Source organism: Leishmania infantum, chromosome 29, assembly GCF_000002875.2.
Source record: "Leishmania infantum JPCM5 genome chromosome 29".
NCBI classification, from domain to species: Eukaryota; Euglenozoa; class Kinetoplastea; order Trypanosomatida; family Trypanosomatidae; genus Leishmania; species Leishmania infantum.
Window position 1 is genome coordinate 885,559 of NC_009413.2, and position 15,271 is coordinate 900,829.

The following is a 15,271-nucleotide window of genomic DNA, read 5'->3' on the forward strand; positions in this document are numbered from 1 at the left end:
AATGAAACACACAAAACAACCCCCTCCCACTGCCATAAGAACGCTTGACTGCAAGCGCGGCTGGTGTCGATGTACACCATCCACAGCAGCAGGCATCCAGACCTAGGTAGCTACTTCACGCTTCTCACATGATCGCATCCCACTCACACTGAATTTCACTTCTGCTACTCAGCCGCCGTGGGGCAGCAGTGACGCAGGCAGACGCGCCCGCACGGAAGCCATGCAACAGGAGAACAAAAAGGAGGAGCAGAGCCGAGTTGCGGCTCCGACGTCGAGAGAAGAGAACCACAAAGCCCAGACGAAAAAAAAACGAGCAAAACGAGAAGGGCACAGGTATACGGCCCCGAGCTCATCAGCTCACAGCAATATTGGACGAGTAAAAGCAAGAGAGAAAGAGGGGGCAGGGAGGGAAGAGCCCGGCGCCCAAAGCGGCGAGCCCCTCCACACACACCCACACACATGCGACACCGCCCCTCTTCGGCCCTCGGTCTTCTCTGTTCTCCGCCGGACTCCACCGCCGAGCGAAAAAAAAATGAAAAAAAAAAGATCTGCCGCAGACGGGGGCTTGACAGACACACTCGCATCAGAGGGAGGAGCGGGGAGGGGACTCGTCCCTTGTTCCTCCTCCCCTCCTGTCGCACCATCCCAGCAACATTCGGCGACGCACGCCGTGGGAAGAAGGGGAGGGAGGGAGGGAGGGGTAGAGAAGACGCGTGGAGGACGGAGAGAGAAAACACGAAGGCAGAGGAGCATAAAATGTAGCTGAAAACGAAAAGAAGTGGAAAGATCACGCCAGCGCGGCGGCGGCAGCGGCGGCGGACGTGAGAAGGTCAGAAAAGTGCGCCACCCTATCGAAAAGATACATTGCGTTCTTCCTCCTTCCCTTTTTATTTTCCGTTTGCACGAGCGTGCAGGGAGACAGCGGGGATTCACAGAGTGAGGGTCAGAGCCGCTGCACAGGGGAGAGGTGCGCACCGAGAAAGGAAGAAGATGCACAGGGGATACCTTGCCTACGAAGACGTGCACCGCGTTCTGTAAAGGAGTAGAGACCGGCGTAGAGAGACGGGGAGGCACACATAAAGGTCAAAAAGTCGCTGCGCTGGATGGGGAGCTAAAACGCAGACAGCGTTCATGCGCTGTCGGCATGCCACTCCTTTCTCCAGCGCCTCTCTACCGATGGCCTCGTTGGCTCCGCTGGCCAGAACCCATCTTCTCAACTACCCATCTCAGGTATGGGTGTACGCGCTGAGGAGCACGTGCACAGAAAAACACGCACACATCTTTTGCAGTAACCCTGCCGCGCCAGCTCAACTGCTTTGCGTTCTCTTAGCCCAACTTCCTGACCAGCGTATCAGAGAGGAGAAGCACCAGGTCCGCGGCGACCATGGCATTGCGCACGACCTTGAAATCCACCAGGTAACCTTTATCGTGCCGCTCGTGAATGCGAAAGAAGTAGAGGGAAATAACGACAGGATTTGCCGGTGACGAGGCTGGTTCCGCAATTGCGGAGGTGGAGGCAGCGGCGCTCGCTGGTGGGGACGCGCCGCGTGGGTCACGCGGCGAGGACGTCGACTCAGACCCGCTCTCAATCGCATGTGCTGACTGCAGCACTCCCGACGCCGCGCTTCCAGAGACTATCGCCGCTTCCTCGTCTCCGCCCTGTAGGCCGCCGAAATAGTTGCCGCGCGCGACCTGGCTCGAGCTAGTGTTGAAGCCGCCACCTGGTGCGCTCCCGAAGCTGCGAGCCGCAGCGCCTGCCCGGCGTGTGCGGGTTATATGTGCGTGGATGCACTCCTCGTCGCGTTGCATGCTACCGGCGATGTCTCCGTCCTCGTGATCGTCACTGCTGCCGCTCCCTGGGGCACCGCTGCGGCAGCCAATCCGGATCGGTGCAGAGGATTCAACGGAGTAAGTGCTTAGCGTGTTTCGGCGTGTGGACGCGTTGCGGCTCTGCGTCGAGTCCGCCATCACACTCCATGTCTCGGCTGTTGACCGTGCCAAGAGGCGGAAGGGCGAGACCACCTTCCACTGCATCTTGAAGGTACGCAGGACGTCATAGATGGCGGAAAGCGCCTGCTCTGCCCGCCAGTCCGTCATGATACCGATGCGCCAGCCGTAGTTGTTCTCCACAATGAACTGCTCCTCCTCCGCGGTGTACATGGCGTGCTTGCGGGCTACAGATCCGACGCGCGGCTGGTCGCTCAGGTTCGCCCCCAGCTGCGAGGCGGCGGTTCCCCCTGTGCTGCTCTGCATGCCAGCACGCCGGTAGCTGCTGCTGCCGCCCGTGAGCCCCGCCGCGCCGCGCAGACTGCCTGGCGCATAAGAGGAAGAGCCTACGCTGCCGGAGCCGACCAGGGATCCGGAGCACATCTTGGAAGTGATACGGAAGGAGCCGACTGCGATCGACCCGCCTGGACCGCCATTGCCGCTGCCATCGCTCAGGCTCGTATCGCTCACCTTTGTTGGGTCGCCAAGGGTTGCGACGGAAGCGGGCACGAAGCAGCCGCGGTTGTAGGCCCACTTGTTCCTCGTGGCGTCTTCTTCGTCAAGCAGCACCACCATCGCGGGGCTCTGCGTCAGCATGAGGCCCATGTTGAGCTCCCGCTCTGTCGCCTTTGGCTGAAACTTCGTCTGCTGGGCGCCGATGACGTGGCTCACCCCGCGGGACTCATCGCCGGACATGCCAAGCTCGCGCACTTCAGCCGCAATCTCGCGACGGCGGCGTGCGTCCAACAGAATATTATAGGCGACAAAGGCGGCCCCGTAGCCGAGCTCGAGCTCCTTGCGCACATCTCTGTCCCGCACTCCCAGCCGCTTCGCTGTTTCGCTCACCAACACCGATAAAATGCGGTCTTCCTTCACGCTGAAGATGGACTCACTGTAAGACAGCCGCATTGGCAGGCGTTGATTGAACCAGGCGTTGTCGCGGATTTGCGGGACGGTGAGCCGCACGAGTGGGTCCACGACGAGGATCTGCTGAATGAGCTCCCGCGGCCCCGTCTGCATGTTGGATGGGATGGCATACTTGCCCTTCTTGATCTTGCTGAAAAGGAGCGGGATGCTATCCTCGTCGAACGGCAGGCACCCGCAGAGCAGCGCGTAGAGAATGACGCCACAAGACCATACATCCACCTCTGGACCAAAGTACAGTTTACCTGAAATGACCTCCGGTGCGGCGTAGTTGGGCGACCCGCACGACGTCGCGAGGAACTCGCCATCCTTCGTGATGTTCGAAAGACCAAAGTCGATCAGCTTTACCTGCAGCCCAGTTCCCAGCAGAATGTTCTCTGGCTTTAGGTCACGATGCACGACGCGGAAGTGGTGGCAGTACTCGATCGCGCACACAATCTGCTGGAAGATGTAACGCGCCTCACTTTCCCGCACGCGGCCCTTCTGGACAATGTAGTCGTACAGCTCTCCGCCTTCCACGTACTCCATAATAAGGTACATGTCCGTAGGTGTGGAGATGACCTCGTAGAGACGGCAGATGTTCGGGTGAGAGAACAGCTGCAGAATTTCGATCTCGCGGTGAATCTTCTTGTCCATGTTGGCGGACTTGAGTTTTTGGCGGTTGAGGATCTTGATGGCGACATACTCTCCAGTGTGCACGTGTCGCCCTTTCTTCACCTTGCCAAAGCTACCGCGGCCGATGGTCTCGCGAATGACGTAGCTGCCGATCATCTGCTCGGGCAGCATCGGGTTCGCGCGGGGACCACCGCTACGAGAGTGTGGGTAGCTGCCCTCTCGTGACGGTGGGTACGCGGCCTGTGCCATTGTGTGCAGCTTTCCGTGATGGCTGGCAATGGTACGGCGATTGTCTCACAGGAGAGGCTAGCGTGCAGCAGCGCAGTGACCTGGTGGAATGGTGGTGGAAGACGTGGAAAGGAAAAGCAAAAAGAAAAAGGGGTTGAGGGAGACAGTAGCTCTGCGTGTTACGCACAACGACAGGACGCTCACAGAGGGGGTGGGGGCGGGGGCGCGTGAGATGAAGAAAAGAGACGCGACGGGTAACGTATGGCGAAGCGCGAGGAAGATATATACAGATGCAGAGAGAATGTAAGCGTGGCTCTTCGTCACGCACACGCACACACGCATAGAGCGAGATTGATGCGCCTAAGAGTGGGCAACAAGAGCGAGAAAGAAGGAGAGAACGATGGCGGAGGGAAGTGAATCTGTGCAGCAACAAGAAGAGGTGGTGGTGGTGGTAAAAAGAGAGGGAGGGAGAAGGAGGAGGAGAGAAAGGCGCGTAGTGTGGGGCGTGTAGGAGCACAAGACAACAACAACAAAGGTACTGTCAGAGAGGTCGTAGGAGCAAGAAACGCCTGCATGCACACCAATAACGAGCACACACGCACACAAAGACACAAAGCGAAATTTGAAGGCTGCACAAGAGATGCGAGATGTACGCCAAAGTGGAAGTAGGGTGGGCGGGTGGCGGAGCACAGAGATGGTGAGGGAGGGAGAGGAAGGGACGAAGGTGGGCGCTCGACAAAGCAACCCCATTCGACCCTGTCGTGCAACACACACACACACACACGCACACACACGCACACACACACACACACACAATAAAACACCTCGCTCTCGCACTAGGCGACGCCTCGTAGTGCGGAGGTGCTCCTCTAAGAGGAAGCAGCGCAGAAGTAAAAAGAAAGGGGGAGGAAAGGAGACTCAAGAGAGACGGAGATTTAAGACGTCGCACGTGCGCGTGTCTGTGTGCCTGAGCCTCGGGTGCAGAGAGACGACTGGGCGGCACAGAATCGACAGCGATGAAGCAAGGCTGACCCTAATCGACTTAATTTTTTTTTTTTGCTGAGCGCACACGAGCTTGGTGAGTGTGGCAGCCCAGACACCGACACTGACGGACCTATACACGGCAATACGCGCGCAGAGAGGGAGAGAGACAAAGCACTCAAAAGTCCACGCAGGGGACGTGAAAAATAAAATAAAATAAAATGTGAGACTACTACGCACTTATGTTGTGTGTGTTGGGGGAAGAGGAGAGGGGCGAGAGTATTTTTGATTGCGTGGTGAAATGAACGCGAGAATGCAATATATATATATATATTTATATTTAAAAGGAACTCAGGAGTGCGTATTGGCCGACGACGTGTGACTCGGCGATGAATCACCAAAAGAGTACAAGATACGGTGGGGTGTAGGGAGGGAGAGAGAGGGTGCAGAGTGTGTGTTAGGGGAGAACGTGAATGCATCCACCACACGCTCTTAGCATGCTCGCGTCTGCGCAGCTCGGCAAGAGCAGGAAGCGAATAAAAAGTAAACCGCACTGCGCACTTGCCCACTGAGCGCGACAAGCGCACGACACGCGTCCATGCGGTTCTGCTGGTTCAGCTAAGGCGAGTTTAGCTCCACGTCGACGAGATGCTGTGCAAAGCCTGTTTCCAAGTGCAGAACGGCGTGCCCACAGACCACCACGCAGACACACGCATACGAGCACGCCGTCAGAATAGGTGCGGCACTTCCTTGTGATACGGGGGATCGTGCGAGCTGTCGGTGGTGGCTGTGGGAGGAGGTGGGGAGGGGCTGGTAACGTCGACCTTGTGTTTCTTTTTTTGGTTGGCGTGCAGTGCCAGTGAAGGAGAGCGAAAAACGAAAAGCAAACACAGAGAGAGAAAGCAAGGAGACACACATGAGCGATATGGCACAGCGCCACATTCTTTCCTGCTCATATACTTCCACTGGTCATTTGTGCTTCTTGGTCGTGTCCTTCTCAGGTGACGGCGTACACAGGGTGCACCGTGGCGACACGCAGTTGGTCAGAAGATGGGGCCCGAGAATGTCTGTCATTTTCGGTAAGTACTCAATCCTGCCGCGCAGCACCAACGAGACTACCTTTGCCGGCCACAGGCGGGTCATACTGATGTCCACAACAACGAAGAAATCAGTCAGCATAGCAGATAGTGGGAGCGGCAGCGCCTCCACTGTCACCTCAACCGTGTGGGAGGCGAGCTCCTCCTCGTCGTGACCTGGGCGGCTGCCACAGCCGAGGAATCGACGCACACTGGTGATGACAGGATTCGAGAGCGCCACCCCGCCACTTAGACGATGCCGTGCACACAGCCAGTAGACGATCGGGTGGATAGGCACATGCAGCGAGAGGTAGGCAATAGACTCAAGGCACGTCTCCATGTACCAAATTGTTGCCAGCACAAAGGAAAAGTACAGGTAGTACACGGCCAGCGTTGGAAACAGAAAGATGATGATGACGAAGAGAAATGTAGCGGCCAGCATCTGATCCACCTGAAAATGGTAAATGTCGTACCGCTTGCGCAGGGGGTTGTACTTGACACCGTAGAACTGGCGGAAGAGGTTTGTCAGCAGAACGCGGGCGAAGCAGTATGGCAGCGCAATGGCGTGGTGAAGGAAGCGCAGGTGGAGCGAGACGAGCCCCGTCACGTCCGAGACGAGGGCAGCGGCGGTGCTGCATCCCAGAAGACAGAAGATGCGCAGGTGAAATGCCATGCTGACCCACTCGTACACCGCTTGGCGTTGATCCTCGGATGCTGGGGAAAACCACGTTGACGCCGCCGCCGTACTGACGGCGGCGACTGTGCTGCACACGTTCCCCTCCACCGCCACCGAGGCCGCTTGGAAGGACACAAGGCTCGGCAGCGTGGCAGGAGACCATCTCAGCAGCGCATCCCACACCTCCAGCACGCACTTGGCGAAGAAGCAGAGGGCCATGTTCAGGTCCTCGTTCACCTTTAGCCCAGCGGGGTAGCCGTCGAACCAGTCCATGTAGGACGCGTGCACCTCATACAGCCAGTGACGCGTCATGTACTGCGAGGCAGCATAGAGGGAAGGGCCACAGGCTGACAAGCACAGGTAGACAAGCACTCCGAGAACCAGGTCCACTGCGCAGCGCGAGACGTAGCCAAAGATGCAGACATAGCGGTGATTGATGGAGGACGAGACTTGGTGCGGCAGCACCGGATGGAGGCCGCAGGAGTCGTTGGCGAAACTGACGGCGCACAAAAAGTGTGCGAACTCGGAGGTTCGATAGAGCAGCACCTCCGCTGTCCTGCTGAAACGCAGGAGCTTCAAGAGACCCACCACGTAGGTGGAGATGAAGTCGACAGCGTACTTGAGCACCCCCGTCAGCGGCTCCTCGGTGTCCTCCTTGACGTAGTTGTACAATTGCTCCTTCTGCATGACGCGGCGCACATGCCGGCCAGCGCGCATCGTCGCCAAAAAGACGCTCATCTCTGCCCTGTCCGTGGTCGAGGTAAAGTCGAGGCGAGGCGGCACGCCCGCCGGCGGCGGCAGCGCAATGCTGTGGGATGGGGCCGGCGTACTCTGCGCGAGGAGCTTCTCGAACTGCAACGCCGACTGCCCCCTCCCCCTCCGATCGTTGCTGTCCAGTTGGTCCATTTCCGAGTCACTGAGCGTCATCACGCCGATCGGCGCTGCCGTCGCGCTGCCGTCGCCCTCCGAGAGCGACATGCTCTCCTCCTGGGTTACTGGCAGTCGGTCGCGCAGGGAGCTGTTCCGATGCAACTCAGTGGTAACGGACGCGTCCTGTGCGGAGCTGCTGGCCTGAACGGTGAAACTCGGGTTGGCATTGAAGGACGTCCCCCAGCGCTTGTCTGCCAGCACACTCGACTGTTCCCCCGTGTCGCGGTCGGAGAAGCAGCTGTCCTCGGCGGCCAGTGTGATGGAGTCGTTCACGACGCTCGTGTAGCACCGGCGCTGCTGGTGTCGCTTGAGTACGCGCGGCTCCGCCTCTTTGCGCATGACCTGCGGGAGCAGAACACCCTCCAGATTCGAGTTCGCGCCTGGTGCGCACACCGGCGCGACGCCGCTCTGCAGCTGTCGCACGCCTGACACCCCGTAGAGCGCTGTGGCCGAAAAGATGGTGGGGCGAATGGAAAGCGCCTTTGACGGATCACACCGCACGACATGCAGCTGGCAGGGCTGCACGCGCGCGCCGCAGCACCACAGCTCCGCCAGCACTGGCCCCTCAAGGAGCTCCAGCCAGAGATAGCTGCCCTTGCGTGCGCCGCGGATGTCTTCCTCCTGCGTGACGGAGCAGAAGTTACAGCTGCTAGGGGCGCTGTTGGGCCGCACGCAGCCGAGGATGTTGAGGTTACTGTACGGTATCTCCGGCATGTGCCCCTTGTAGTTTTGCAGGACACACCTGATTTGCTGCAACTCCGCCTTCGCCTCCAGCAACGTGCAGTTGCTCAGAAACCAGGTCACGATGATGTACAGGCTGCGGTCATTCCACCCCACCACCCACGCAATAGAGTCGTTCGGGCCCAGGATCTGCATGGCGGCCGAGAGTGGCCATACCAGCATGCAGATTTCGGTTGTGCTGGAGAGCGGCATAATTCAGCCAACTTCGTTTTCTTCCGATCGGCGCGTGCGTGTACGTGCGGGTTTGCGAGTGCACGTAGAAGGGTCGCTAAGCAATCTGTGTACGACTTCGCTGCCTAGTGCGAAAGAGGGAGGTGGGAAGAGGTACACGACTGGGTAAACAAGAGTGAAGAGCACGAAGGACGACCAGCGAAGCCGAGCAAGGCGGCGCAAGGGATGCGATGGGTTACACGGGAGAACAAGCCGGAAAGCGGGGCGGGTAGGTGAGAAGGAGGGGTGAGAAAAATTGAGAGAATACACAGCTGACGGTGCGCTTCATGGCAGCGAACGACAAATACGAAAGAATAGCGACACGATGCGCCAGCCCGTGCAACGGCAAAGGATCGAAGACAGAGCACACAAGACTGTTCATGTACGTCTCAGACTTCCCGTGCGTGTCGCCTGCGGCTGAGGGGTTGCGCAGTGAAGATCTGCTCGAACGCTGCCACGCCAAGGTGAACAGAAACGTGTGGCCACTGCCATACGTTCGGACCTTTCACGTCCGCTTTACCGTTTTTTAGATCTTTTAAAGCATAATCCCCTGCTCTGCGCGGCACGTTCTCCATGCCAGCATTCGTTTCCGTCCTCCTTTGCCCTACTCCCCATCTCTACTTGTTCTCGTAGAACCGCGCTTCTGCAAGCATCGCAATGGATGCGCAGTGGATGGGGCAGAGGGCGGGGGTGAAGAGGTGCGGAGGGTACGCGCATGGGGGGGGGAGGGCGGGTGTGTGCAGGATGAGTCATCAAGCCAAAACGGCGCACACACAGACGAGGGAGAGGCGAAACTGCTCAAAGACAGCAGAAGAGCTGCACACGGGTGCTCAACTATTCCTCCTCAAAGCCAAAGCCGGAGTAGAACGGGTTGTCATCATAAACCGGTCGGTTTGACGGCTCGGTCGGAAACACGGACGGAGGCGGGTAATGCGAGAAAAGGTCACTGGCTGCGGTGTCAAAAACGGGCGGTCGCTGCCCCGCCTCAACGTGTCCGAGGATGTACTCGCCAAGGATACTGGGCTGCTGCTGCTGCTGGTGCGCGTGCGGGCCCGGCCACTGCTGCACCTCACGCTGCGCATTCTTCGAGGGACGCTTCCTGCTCTTCTTCTTGCCCTTCACTTCCACTTGCCGCACCACTTCTGTCAACTCGTTGGTGCCCGCCGCGGTAGTGCAACGTGGCGCCTCGTCTACGCGATCTTGTGTAGTGCGTTCGTCCTTTCTCGATTGCGCATTGTCTTGCTTTTCCTCGAGGATCTCCTCACCGGCGTCGTGCTCGCCCACAGCCTCCTCGCCCTCGGCGCCGGCGTCATCGCGCACTTGCAGCGGATGAGCTTCCTTATCTGCCCCTTCCTCATTCGGTCGCTTCGCGGTAAAAGCGAGGGCATCGCCGTCGCGCTCTTCCGGCTCGCTTTCCGCGGCGACCTCCTCCGCCGGCTCATCGCCAAACTGCTGCCCCTGTTCGTCACCACCTTCGGCGGCATCTGCGCCTGCTTCCGCCTCCTCTTCCCTCGTGTTCTCGAGCCCCTCGGCTTCGTCATCTCGCTTCGCTGACGCGACCTCGGACTTTGCTGCACCTCCGCCCACTTCCCGATCCCTCTCAGCCGTCTCCGCCTTCGCGTCTGTCGTCACTTCGGGAGGAGAGTCGGAGGCCTCTTGCTTTATGTCAACGCTGTCCTCATCCTTGATCGCGCCATCACCTGCACCGTCGGCGTTCACCGCCTGATGCTGCCCGGGATCATCTAGTAGGAGGGATTTCCACGCAACCGATTCAGCCTTCCTTACCTCGCAACGGTCGAGCGTCTCTGTGGTAGACAAATCCTTCTGTTTCTGCAGCTGAGCCACCTGCGCTTGCAACGCTTCCACCTCGAGCCGCGCCTGCTGCATGGCAGCCGCCAGCGCGTACCGCTCCGTTGTCGTGGTGTCGGTCAGCAACTTGCGTTGCTGCTGGATTTGGGCAGCGAGAGAAGCGGCACTGCTGTTGCGCGCGGTGCATTCGGCCGCGCGCTCCTGCAGCGCCTTGGCCTTGGCGAGGGCCTTCTCTAGCAGAGACGGCACCTCTGCCATCGAATACTGAGCGTACTGATCCAGCTTCGCCTGCGTCTCTGTGAATTTCGCCCGAACCTCCGCAGTCTCGGCTACAAGGCTATTCTTCCATTCGGCAGAGAGCGCGCTGATGGTACCCTGAATCGCATCCACGCGCAGCGGCAACTGTGGGACGCGCACCTGCGATAGAAGTCGATCTTTGCCGACGGCATCGCTTTCACGCTCGTCATCCTCGGCGCACGTTAGCAGCTGCATAGCGCTTTCCAGTTCTGGTGTGGTGCTTGTGACGGGTACGTCGGCGCTGCTCGCGTCTCCGCGCTGGCATTCCGACTCACCCGCTTCGTCACAGAGCTGCAGAAGCCGGATCAGTAGAGCAACATCCCGCTTCTCGCGCTCGAGAGGCGCCATGCACCTGTGGTGTACCTGCGCAAGTGCGGCATTTATCGCCTCGACGATGGTTGCCTGGGAGGCGTGCAAGCTGTCGAGCAGCTGCTGCTCCTGCAGCAGGAGAGGAGCGGTGCGCGGGTTGTGCAAGTTGGCATCGTCGCTGCGTGTGTCGCTCGACAAGGGCTCCGCGGCATCCGCATCCATGCACCGGCGCAGGAGCAACTCAGCAGTGCGGCACCAGGCATCTTCGCTGGAATGGGCACACACTTCCGCTTCCACCACAACATCCTGCGTTCTCTGCCAATGTTTCGCGTTTTCGGCGAGAAGAGAGACAAGCGAGTTGGCGCGCGTCTGCACCGCCTCCAGCATAGAGAGAACCTGGACACGGGTGGCCAGCGAAGCCGCAGGCACGGATGAGTGAGAGCGCGGTAACGGCGCGAGCCCATCGCCTTCATCCTGCGCTTTACCTTCGTCGTCTACATCTTCGTGTGGGTCACTAATGTCGCCCCTGGCAGCGTCGTCTCGCTCGTCCGGTGGCTTCGGCGTGGATGCCACAAACGCGATAAGGCGCGCCAGGCCGTTATAACTTGCACGACGGAGATTATCCACCAGCACCGCCTCCAGCGTGCGCGAGTTCCCTCTGGTATCTGCCGTGGCTGCCAGCGAAGCGATTGCGGTGGCCTCAGTCTGCGAGACCCACGCTGCGCCGAGGACGCGACGCGCGCACTTTTTCAGGTACAGAAGCTCTCTCAGCAAGCGGTCACGCAGCCCTTCGTGCCGCGCGCACGTGTCTGCGACGGCTTTCATCTTTTCCGGTGTCACCTCGTGTGGCGGTGAGGTGAAGATGCACGACGGCTGTGGCACAGGAGCAGAACAAGACGCAGTGGCGGCACGGCCAGCGCCAGTTACGGCCCTCTCCGCGTTACGCAGGACGGCCAGTGTCAACGCGGTTTGTAACTCTTGCCGGCGGCGCAGCAAGATCTTCCGCAGTCCCATCGCCCGCATCTCAGCTAGGGTCACAGGCGAGTACAAGTCTCGCAGCTCGAGCGCTTGCTGCGCGTGTGCCGCGAAGAGGCTCCACTCCAGCGCGTGCACACGACGCTGCCGCAAATCTGCTTCGGTCTGCAGTGCGGCTTCTGTGAGAGCCTGCAATTCCTGCAGTAAGCATTGGCACCGGCGTCCCACCTCCGTCAGCGCTGTGGCAACTACGGACATGTTGGTGCAGCACTCTGGATCACGGAAGAGCGTGTGCACCTTCGCCAGAGTTCCACCGAGGGTGGTCAGGCCGTTCGTTTGCCTTTGCCACATGTCGTTCAGAGGAGACGCAGCGAGTGGGGAAGCGGTCAAAGGACGCGTACAGTCGGGCTCCTCCTGTCTTTGCCCCGCAGCGGTGGCCGACACCGCGTCAGCGAGGCCTGCGTCCTCGTGTAGGCGGTACAAAAGTTCCTCGGTTTCCGCCGTCCATCTCTCCTGATGCTCCGCCTCAGCACGCATCCATCGTGCGTGGGAGCGCAGCAGCCCCGCCGCTTCGGTGCAGCGGCGATACTGCAGCTGAGCATGCTCCATGCGATGAGCCAAACATGCTAGTCGAGCTTCTGTCGCCACATCCGCCGTGAGGTCTTCGGCACTCGGCCAAGCGCCGGCGGAAGAGATAGTCATCTGCTTTTCAGAATCCGCGCTTGCGTTAGTGGAGGCCGTAGCGCCACCACTAGCATGCAGACACGACGCGCCCCGTGCCTGTGACGCCAGATAGGCCTGCTGCTGTGCTGCCACCTCCGTCATCAGCTTTGTCTCCCGCTGTGCCATGCGCAACGCGAAGCCGCCTTGGCGAGCTCGCTGCTGCTCCTGCGCCTCCATTTCCGCCACACGAAAGAGTAAGCTGCGGTACTCGGCTGCGTAGGCACCATCGTCGCCGTCGCCACTGTTGCTGTCGTCATCGTCGTCAGCCTCGTCCACTGCCTCTTCATTGTCGGCCTCCGGTGCTGTAAGCTGTACCTCAGCGGCCCGTGTTGCGGACGTCTTCGCCATGGCGTGCTCAAGGAAGTTCTCACGGCGTAGCGATCCCTGCTCGTTGGTCGCTGCAGTCTCTGCCTCGTACTGGACTTGGCCATCCGCTGGCTCGGAGGTCAAGAGGGCTGTTGTGGCAGGCGCTACGGAGACTGGCTGTCGGCTGGCGGGCTGCTGCGGCTGCGCCGAGTCCGCCGGGGTCAGAGAGGCAAGCACCTCTTCGTCTTCCGCGAGGGGATTCCTATATACGCTATCCATCTCCTCCCAAGCGTCTGTCGCCCGTCAGCCAGGGCAGACTTTCGGGCGCTTTGCGGAGGTGCCGAGGAGGTTCCCTCGCCCCTCGACCGAATCAGCCAAGCGCACTCACACGCACGTGTCAATGACGCCCTGTCCGCACAGCAAGCGCCTGTCTGTATCTGTGTCTGTGTCTGTGTCGGTCTGTGGGCATGACACTGATGCAGAAAAGAGAAACAAGGAAACAATATGGCGGAGTGGTGAAAAGAGCGCCGAGATGACGTGCCTAACGGCGTATTTTGGTGTCTTCGCATCATACGGGGAGATGATGGCGATCGCCGAAAGCCAAGGGCATGGAGACAGAGCATCTGTACGGGTACCCGGCCCCACATCCTACTAATAGAAGGCAAGGCAGGGCAGCGGTCGAGCTCGAGAGACACCGAACAACAGCGCTTCCCACCGCATCTCCATGTTCTTTCGAGCACGGATGAATGCCTGGACAACACACTTTTTTCTTTGTGTCCACCCTCTCTGCCATACAACATGAGTTGCACGCCACTCCACCCGCCCCCAGCCTGCCACAGACCCCACCGCGTGGTGCGAAGCAGCCGTGGACACACGCGCTAGAGAGTGCGCCGACTCCGTCATCGGAGCACGGCCCCCTGCGCCAGGCTCCACCCATCACCGCCGCTTAGCCGGTCGCCTCGCAGCCGCGCCACCCATTGTGCTGGTCGCCACCCAGTGCATCTCCTCGCGGTCGCGCAGACTGTGCCTCCACCAGCAGGCAGTGCGGGGGCCGTGTGGGATACGTTCGAGTCACGCGGACACGTCGCCTATCGCGTGGATGGCAGAAGCGTGCGCACCGTCGCTGGCCTCTCCAGCGCAACAATGTCCACAGTCTGACCGCCGGCATGCGTGGCGGTACATCGCTCTGACCCTCCCGCCCTCCGCCATGTCCGAGGTGCGTGAAGTTTTCACCACCTGAAGTGGCTCGGCGTTGGCAGGGATAGGGGGTGGGGGCTGCATAGCTTCCCCCACACAGAGCGTGGGGAGGGGGAGAGGGGTGCACTGCGCCCTGCGATGCCACGCGCGGAGAGGGGTGTCCGCCCCCGTCACCAATTAAGCCAGGAGCGAAACCAGAAAACAAGAGAGAGGCATATAAAGCTGACGCGATCCGCGCAACAGCGAACGCTGAAAAAGATCGTTTTCCCGTGGTCACCAGCCCGTACAAACAAAAAGGAAGACGCGCACAACAGGGAAAGACAACGCATACACCCATGCAACAGCTTGGAAACGCACGCGCGCACATCCAGGAAGGAGCGGTGGCTGTAGTGAAAGTGGTGGGAAATAAAACAGCAGAGCAGAGCTAAGGGCAGAACAGACCCTCCTCTCACCATCTTTTCCATCCCCAAAGAAGGCGAAGACGCCACAGTCTGTGCGCAGGTGTGTAGCACACGCTAAACAACAACGTATGCGAACGGCAGGAAAGATAGTAAAACGGCGAGGCCACACAACGACGAAACCGACGAGAGGGCGAGAGAGACGCACACATGGACAACCGTGAGCGCGCAAGCTAAAGGAAGAAGGGCACCAAAACAGAACACAAAGGACACGCGAAATGAGGAAGGGAAAAGTACAGCTAACAAAAAACCAGGCAAACACCGTACTGAAACCAATCTTTTTAAAGACAGAGACAGAGAAAGAGGGGGGGGGGTAGGAAAGACACTCTCTGAGAAAAATGCACACGCACAAGCGCGAACAGACGAGTAGCGCGAGAGTAAGCCAGCCGGCGTGCAGAGAGAGAAAGAAAAGAAATGAAGAGATGAAGCCAAAAGCAAAGCAGAACAACAACAGAAAAGAATGCAGCCAAACATATTGCCCTTTCTCGCGCGCCAGCACGTCCTTCTATCGCGAGCAGCTCAGCGAATACGCGCACGCAGCCGCAGCCCACCTGCCTCTGCTGCGCCACCCCTAAATCCTCGTCGTCCAGCACGAGCCGTCTGCCGTCGAGTCGGGTCATGCGCCCTGCATTCTCGTCCTTCCTCGCACACGTGCTGCGCCATCGACGCCACACGGAGACTCGCGTGGGCTGCATGCCTTGATCCACGCGGTCCGTGCCCGGGCTCCTGCTCGAGGGCGCGAGCGGTGGCGCCCGTCGTGCGGACAATAAGGGCGTGGTCGAGGCGCATGCCGGGAGAGTTCAAGGAGGGGGCGGGCCAGCCTCAGGTCA

General features: G+C 59.7%; 3 protein-coding genes across 3 annotated transcripts; all 3 read right to left on the reverse strand.

The window, feature by feature from the left end:
* Positions 1–1,326: 1,326 nt before the first annotated feature.
* Positions 1,327–3,774, reverse strand: LINJ_29_2140 (putative protein kinase; the record flags this gene model as incomplete). The annotated part of the gene is made up of 1 exon (XM_001466691.1): positions 1,327–3,774. One exon carries the CDS (start codon positions 3,772–3,774, stop codon positions 1,327–1,329), a length of 2,448 nt encoding a protein of 815 aa, XP_001466728.1.
* A 1,929-nt stretch (positions 3,775–5,703) lies between these two features.
* LINJ_29_2150 (putative UDP-GlcNAc:PI a1-6 GlcNAc-transferase) lies at positions 5,704–8,349 on the reverse strand (the record flags this gene model as incomplete). The annotated part of the gene is made up of 1 exon (XM_003392646.1): positions 5,704–8,349. One exon carries the CDS (start codon positions 8,347–8,349, stop codon positions 5,704–5,706), a length of 2,646 nt encoding a protein of 881 aa, XP_003392694.1.
* Positions 8,350–9,201: 852 nt separating this feature from the next.
* Positions 9,202–13,065, reverse strand: LINJ_29_2160 (conserved hypothetical protein; the record flags this gene model as incomplete). Its single annotated transcript, XM_001466697.1, has 1 exon — positions 9,202–13,065. The coding sequence occupies one exon, from the start codon at positions 13,063–13,065 to the stop codon at positions 9,202–9,204; it is 3,864 nt and encodes a 1,287-aa protein (XP_001466734.1).
* Positions 13,066–15,271: the final 2,206 nt, after the last annotated feature.